The 7367-nt window shown below is 35.1% G+C and overlaps 1 protein-coding gene across 15 annotated transcripts; it reads right to left on the bottom strand.

Annotated features, from left to right (window-relative positions):
• On the bottom strand, window positions 1027–5311 carry LOC107609816 (ATP-dependent DNA helicase Q-like 4A). 15 transcript variants are annotated; one of them, XR_001613276.2, is made up of 10 exons: window positions 5039–5311; window positions 4832–4951; window positions 4398–4549; window positions 3702–3767; window positions 2877–2969; window positions 2183–2784; window positions 1718–1876; window positions 1477–1609; window positions 1299–1393; window positions 1027–1148 (listed from the first exon to the last, which is right to left on the bottom strand). XR_001613276.2 is itself a non-coding variant. In XM_016311854.2 (9 exons), exons 5-9 carry the CDS (start codon window positions 2886–2888, stop codon window positions 1145–1147), a joined length of 300 nt encoding a protein of 99 aa, XP_016167340.1. In that variant the 5' UTR covers window positions 2889–2969; window positions 3702–3767; window positions 4398–4549; window positions 4832–4951; window positions 5039–5310; the 3' UTR covers window positions 1027–1144. The 15 variants fall into 15 exon arrangements, 4 of the variants coding, with proteins under 4 accessions (XP_016167340.1, XP_016167335.1, XP_016167334.1 ...); XR_002350193.1 differs by having other exon boundaries at window positions 1032–1164; window positions 2176–2784; XR_001613272.2 differs by having other exon boundaries at window positions 1032–1164; window positions 1821–1876; window positions 2176–2784.

Genomic DNA, 7367 nt, shown 5'->3' with positions numbered 1-7367 from the left:
AATCAGTAATTATTTTTTATATTATAATCTTTATTTTAAATTACTACTTAAAATACAGAACACCCCAGTCAAAAATACTGAGTTGCAGAGTTTGCAAATTGATTCTACTGATAATTCTAAGGTATTATCTAATAGTAATGGTCTCCTCTTTATAATAACTATATAAACCAGTTTCATATTTTAGTACAATTATAATTTCAGGAGATTAGTTCTCAGTCTTGCAAAAAATTATTTCTCTTGATGAGAATGATGACTTTGTAACTCCTTAGAGAGGTATGAAAGCTGGTGTAACGGCAAAAAATTTGCTGGACGTTTTCCCGAATACTGCCACTACTTCATCATCCAAATGCTGGAAGCTCTCCAAAGAGTCTGATTGCAGCTTTGTCAAAGAGCATGTTGATTAATCATGAGGGTTCCAACTAAATTATTGTTGTTGCTATGTATTTTGGGTTAATCTAATGATTTTATTGTGTGTTTTTATTTAAGTTAAAGTCCATGGATAGCTCATGTTTCCAATTAGTCTAATTGGAACTGATAATCAACTGAGTTTGTGTGTCATGTGCCTTAGCACTACAAAAAAAAAGGTTAAAATGGCAGTTTTTTAAGGTAATTACGGCGGTTACAACCGCCATTATTGCCGAAAATGGCGCCTCCAAGAAACACCGGAATTCTGGGCGCCATTCTGGTTATTACGGCGGGTTTCTGAAAACCGCCGTAATAACCAGTGGATAATACGGCGGTTTTTTGGCGGTTAAAATGGCGGTTTTTAACCGCCATTTTAACCAAATAAAACGGCAGTTTTATTGTTGTTTAAAATGGCGGTTTGTAACCGCCGTTTTTACCTGGGTTTAATGGCATCCTCCTCGTTTAAAATGGCGGTTTGTAACCGCCATTTTTACCTGCATTTAATGACATTCTTTTCGTTTAAAATGGAATTTCTAAACGCCGTTTTTACCATGGTTTAATGGCATTCTTTTCGTTTAAAATGGCATTTTTTAACTGCCGTTTTTACTATTATTTTAGAAACATCTGTGAATGCCGACTCAGTTAACCAGTACATTTGATTAATTCGTAGAATGAACTTACTTGCTCATGCCATTGAGTTCAAGGAGTTCTTCCTTTGTTCTTAGTACTTTCTTGCTCATCAGCTGCAACAGAGAATTACTATATTATAACAGAAACAGCAGCTCATCAGATGCTTAGCATTTAAAGACAAAATTTCAATTGAATTAAACTATTCATAATCCATTACTGCACAAGATTAAATGAGCTCTATACAGAGAACTTGTGTAACTAACCAGAATACGTGGTGAGCCAAGACATTGTCTCCAGATTCACCAAGAATAGTTGCCCGCAGCAACTGCAGTACTGAGTATAACTTTGCTGAAAGATTCTGAAATAAAATTCTATCAAAGACAATTCAAGACAGATTAGAAAATTGAACAAAAAGGACCGTAAAGAAAACCCATTATATACCATGTCAACTTGAGTTTGGGGCTGAGCAGGAGTATCAATTTGATGACTATTTTGTTTTCCAGATGTCAGAGATCCTTTAGTTGGAGTGAACTCGTACTTCGCTAATTTTGATGCTTTTATGGACGATGGGAACCTACAACATTTCAGGATGCTATTAAGTAGGAATATAATGCTAAGAAAGAGTATGTTGTAGATGTTAAAAATGAGGCTAGAGAAGGTTGAGACAAGAATTCAAAGTAACTTTGATGTATCAAGCTAACAATATCTGAGCGCTAACAGAATTGGACCCCCAAAATTCTGACTGACAGATTCAATCAAGAAATAGCTTCATGAGATCGACAAACCTCCATATAATTCTCTGGCCCCCCAGCAACAGGTTGCGGACCTTGGGGTCATTTACCTGCAAATTTAAGTATTGGCATTTTAGCCTTTAGCAATCCTTATCAATACAAAGCACTTGGAAAAGAACAGTCAAGCATATAAGAAAAGCATTTACTGCACCACACAAACCGGATAGTAAATAAAATAAAGAAATATGTTGCAATTTCCAACAGACAATTATATTTACAAAACAAGGAATGCGATTACTGGAGTACAAAACATTTGCCCTAATGCTTAATCACACCAAAAATGTTGCATATAAGGTAAGGCATCCATGAATAAGTATGGAATGAAGATAAGGAGAAATAGTGTCTTTACATGGTACCTAACTGAGCTACATTAGCATGCTGCTTTACTAATTTACAAAAGGCATCTATACTCAAAATCAAGGACGCTTCCTTTTCCTGCAAGCAAATGACAATGCATAAGCACCTAATAATTTACCATAATGAACAATTCAAGGTCAACTATGAATGAGACCACCAGAAACCTAAGCAATAAAGAGAAAGAACCTTCTCAAAGTAGTATATAATTACAAAAAGACTATATAGATCCAAAAAAGCATTCACATATATGCTCAATCATCATCTATATAATACAACAGCAACATCACAAAAGATCAATGAAAATTAAAATACACAAAAGAACCAGCATTCTTTGTTTCTTCCTACTAGAGCATGAACTAGATCTAAAAGGATGAAGAGGAAGGAAAAAATCAAAGAAGAAGATTAAGTAGATTAGCTATTAGAAGTGACTGAGATGGTGAAACCAAATTGTAGAAGCTTGCTGAAGGCAGCAACAACGGCATTGCTTGCCGAGGTGAGGAGGTGAGCCAGATTGAAAATCAGATCATAGAAGGCAACGACAACGGTGTTGCTTGCGATGGTGCAGAGATGAATGATGGCGATGAGATGAGCGGCGACAAATCTTCATATCGAAGCCAAATCGTTGAAAATGGAAAGAAAGAATAAAAATTTAAACTAAAAAGTCCTTATAAGATTGGATGAAACAGATTATACCTGGAGGAGCATATCCAATAGTTCCCTTTAACACAGTTGTGCTAGATTGATTATGAGGATCACCATTAGTCATTGAGAGAAGCCTTGCTAGTTCTTTTGAAAAACAGAATAAATGAAAAAATAGAATAAATATTATTAAATTACTAAATTAAAATAATTGAATTAATGACTTAAAATGTTAACAAAAAATAATAAATTCTACTAGTTCTTTAATTTTTTCTTATAAGCTAATTAATCTATAATGTGAACGTGGTTATCTAGCTAGCATTATAGTGATCTATATATGCTTGGCGGCAAAGTAGTGTACGTAGCATATAATTATAATTTGGTCAATTACTAACAACTATATCACTAGCTATGTTCATATAAAAACTTGTTCAAATTTCCATTAATTAAGCTAAGCATTATACAGTAATAACTAATAACATGTGAATGAAATAGTAGGTGCATTCGGACCAAGGAAAAAGCTCATCATGCTTATTGCTTAGCTTCTAAATCGTTTAACAACTCAATAGACTAGTAATTCCGTGTTGAATTTGTACTCAAATATATATATGTAAAGGATATATAACTCAGAATTTCTGATGATACAAGAAAAATATGCTACAAAATGACAGAGTTTGCTTTGACTAAATATGTTGTCATCTGGCACCAGAAAAACTATAAATTCCATAAAAAGCTAAAAGAAATGTGCACAGTTAAGAGTTGACTTGACTAAGAGTTAGAGAAATCCTTTCTTAAAGCATGAATTTTAACAGAGTTAAGAAAGCGCATATGAAAGGATCAATTAAGAAAGAAGATAAAGAAGAGTTGAGAGAAGAGTACCTGGGTGGAGCCATGGAAATAGAGAAGCTGGTTTCTGCTTTCTTGAGAAACTAAAATTAAGAGTACCTGCGTTTGTGAAGCAGTTGAATATAGAAGCCAGAAGAAGAAAACACATAGAACCCAAAAATATCATAAAGAATGAAATTAATTTCATATATAGTTTATGAAAACACACAGAACCCAAAGATAGATACTATAGTCACTTCAGAATATGATAAATATACATCCTTGTATTTCAGAGTAACTACTAACTATACAAAATTCAATTTAATATAGTATAGGAAAATCAGAACTGAAAGATCATTTAAGTAAAAATGGATGCCAAAAGTTCATATTTAAGTGAGGAAAAGCTATGCCAACACCATCATCTAGTTAACTTGCAACAGCACACTCTTAACTCCTTACATCACCAACCAAGCACCTAACAAATTAACATCAATGTTTTCAAAAATGTTTGATCCTGATTTTATGCTATCTCTTATTGGCAATTCTTGGCCCTCAACTTTCACTGCTTCTGTATTATTCACATTGTCTTTGCTTTTTCCCCATACCACAGTGTATAGCCCACAAACAATTACAATAGCTCCAATTACGTTGTAAATTAACAAGTTAGTATATTTATTAACTGACTAGTGTCTCAGCAAGAACTAAACATAATTAATGAAACCCTACTATAGACTTTCATATGGAACTGACCTTCCAAGATGAATTTGCTCAGCCAAGACAATGGTACCCAATACAGCAGTGATAATCATAATTAGAGGACTGAAAGAAGTCACAAAAACTGGTCCACGTTCCCTGGTCACAACTCCTTGTACATAATATGCGATTCCAAAACACACCACTCCCTGGTTGAAGAGCATTAAATTATTTATAAATTAAATCGCCATACTAATAATAATAATTAAATTAAACCAAGATAATAAGTCTAATATATTACTCACAGAATAAACACAAGCAAGAAGCCTTAAGTCCCATCCAATGGACCAAACACTCATATCACGCTCGAATATATATAAAGGTTGCAATATAAAGGGGTTTAGGGCTAACTGTAACCACTTTAATTAATTCCTAATAGCCGACTGAGTCAGTTATAGAGTTGCAAGGGAAAAAAAGAGAAGGAAATTTACCCAGAGAATAAAACGATGGCTCAAAATTCAACACTGCAGCAAAGATCGTGAACATGTAGCAGAAAACGTTAGAAATTTCTCGTGCATTATTGCCGCATCCAACAGCCAAGGCCAAACAATCTGAAAAAGAATTAAGTATTTAATGAAATTTCAACCTCAAGTGCTTAATTATTGAACAAATTAATCCCTAATTTAAAAACCTAATACATGGAATGGAGGAGGTGGAGGCAATGGTAATGCTGTGGGAGGAGAGGATCTGCGTAGCAGCGGCGAGAAGGAGCAGTCGACGGTGACATCGAGATCGGCAACGTGAAGGAGCAGTTGGCTGTGGTGTTCTGAGATCTGAGGAAGCGGTGGTGGAGGTCGAAAGCAGCAGTAGCTAGCGGAGGACGAGACGAGCGAGGGAGATCAGAGAACGAGCCTTCATCAATCGTGTATCGTGCATCAGAGAGCGGCAGTGAGTGAAGAAGGGGATGGTAAGTTTTGATTTTATACATTTGTGATAACGGCGGTTCAAAACCGCCCTAATCATCAGAACCGCCACAAAATACAAAATCAATTATGGCAGCAACAAAAAATGCCATAATATCCGGACATTACGGCGGTTCTTTAAAACCGCCGTAATATCAATGCCATTTTAAACTCTTTTTTTTGTAGTGTAGTAGTTATTTCTGTTTTTTCGTTAAAGTTTATGTGTAGGTGTTATGCTTTGTCGTTATGTCCAATAAAAGGGATTGTAATTAGAGTATGCCTTCATTATGTATCCTACTTTTAAAGTGAGTTGACTTATACCACCTTTACTCAATGGTATGGTTTTATACCTTGCATAATCTCTATGATTCAATTTTGTTTTTTAGGTAGATTAGCGGCTTTTATCTTGAATAGTTATTTATATTAGTAGTAGTTTATCTATAATATTAAATCTTACTTATACCAGAAATTTCATAATAATTCCCTCTCATTTATATATGGATAGTAGTTTTATACTTTGATTTTTTCTGTTTAGAGCTCACCATTATTAAATTAGATAACTTTGATCATTGTTCTCATTAAATAATCTTTTAGTTTTTAGTTTAAACAACTACGTAATACACATAAATAGAAGAAATTTAAACCGTCAAATGAAGATTATAGTGTTTAGCAGAATTTGCTTATTCAGTCCTCTAATATAGCCACTACTTCTGCTCCTGGCACTCTTCTTCAGATCCTTCATTTGCTAAAAACTAAGGTTATGACTATTCATGCATTTGCATTGACAATTTTAACTGGAGATAATAGTTTGACAGTTGATGAGCGGATAATTTATACGCTTTTTAGCATTGTTTTTAGTATGTTTTAGTTAGTTTTTATTATGTTTTTATTAGTTTTTATTTCAAAATCACATTTCTGGACTTTACTATGAGTTTGTGTATTTTTCTGTGATTTCAGGTATTTTCTGGCTGAAATTGAGGGACCTGAGCAAAAATCTGATTCAGAGGCTGAAAAAGGACTGCAGATGCTGTTGGATTCTGACCTCCCTGTACTCGAAGTGGATTTTTTGGAGCTACAGAAGCCCAATTGGCGCGCTCTCAATTGAGTTGGAAAGTAGACATCCTGGGCTTTCCAGCAATATTTAATAGTCCATACTTTGCCCAAGATTTGATGGCCCAAACCGGTGTTCCAAGTCAGCTTAAGAATTCTGGCGTCAAAACGCCAGAACTGGCACAAAAGCTGGCGTTTAACTCCAAGAAAAGTCTCTACATGTGAAAGCTTCAATGTTCAGCCCAAGCACACACCAAGTGGACCCGGAAGAAGATTTCTGCATTAATTACTTATTTCTGTAAACCCTAGGCTACTAGTATTATAAATAGGACCTCTTGCTATTATACTTTATGACTGAGATTTACAAGATGACCATAGCTTGCTTCAAGCCGATAGTCTCCGTAGGATCGACCCTTACTCACGTAAGGTATTACTTGGACGACCCAGTGCACTTGCTGGTTAGTTGTGCGGAATTGTGACAAAGTGTGATTCACGTTTGAGAGCTCCAAGTCTTTGGCGCCATTGTTGATGATCACAATTTCGTGCACCAAGTTTTTGGCGCCGTTGCCGGGGATTGTTTGAGTTTGGACAACTGACGGTTCATCTTGTTGCTTAGATTAGGTAATTTTACTTTTTATTTTCGAAAATTTTTTTAATACAAAAAAAAATTTCTATTTTGTTCTTCAGAGTTTTTAAGAATAAATTCTAGAGTTTCATGATGATCTGTTGAAGTCTGGCTGGCTGTGAAGCCATATCTAATCTTATTGGACCGAGGTTTCAACTTATCATCACAAGAGCTTGTTGATTTCTATCAATTTTGCTGTTGTTAGCAATGATCTGCTAAAGCTTGGCTGGCCATTGGCCATGTCTAGTGTTTTAGACCGGAGCTTTCATTGAAAGTTTGGCTGGCTAGTAAGCCATGTCTAATTCCTGGACCGGAGTCTTAGACTAGCATTGCAATGATTCCTGGAACTCTTATTAAAAATTTTGAACCCCTTTATTTTCTTTACCACTC

This window comes from Arachis ipaensis, chromosome B07 (genome assembly GCF_000816755.2).
Source record: "Arachis ipaensis cultivar K30076 chromosome B07, Araip1.1, whole genome shotgun sequence".
Lineage (NCBI taxonomy): Eukaryota > Viridiplantae > Streptophyta > Magnoliopsida > Fabales > Fabaceae > Arachis > Arachis ipaensis.
Note: the sequence above shows the minus strand (reverse complement) of the source record. Positions and strands in the feature narration are given on the sequence as shown.

Bases quoted from the DNA above. Each gene is read 5' to 3' on its own strand.
- LOC107609816 (XM_016311849.2), bottom strand. The intron at 1,394-1,476 runs GTATATAATGGG...ATTTTATTTCAG, and splicing joins CCCAAACTCAAGTTGACATG to AATCTTTCAGCAAAGTTATA. The intron at 1,165-1,298 runs GTTAGTTACACA...GTTATAATATAG, and splicing joins TTGGCTCACCACGTATTCTG to TAATTCTCTGTTGCAGCTGA.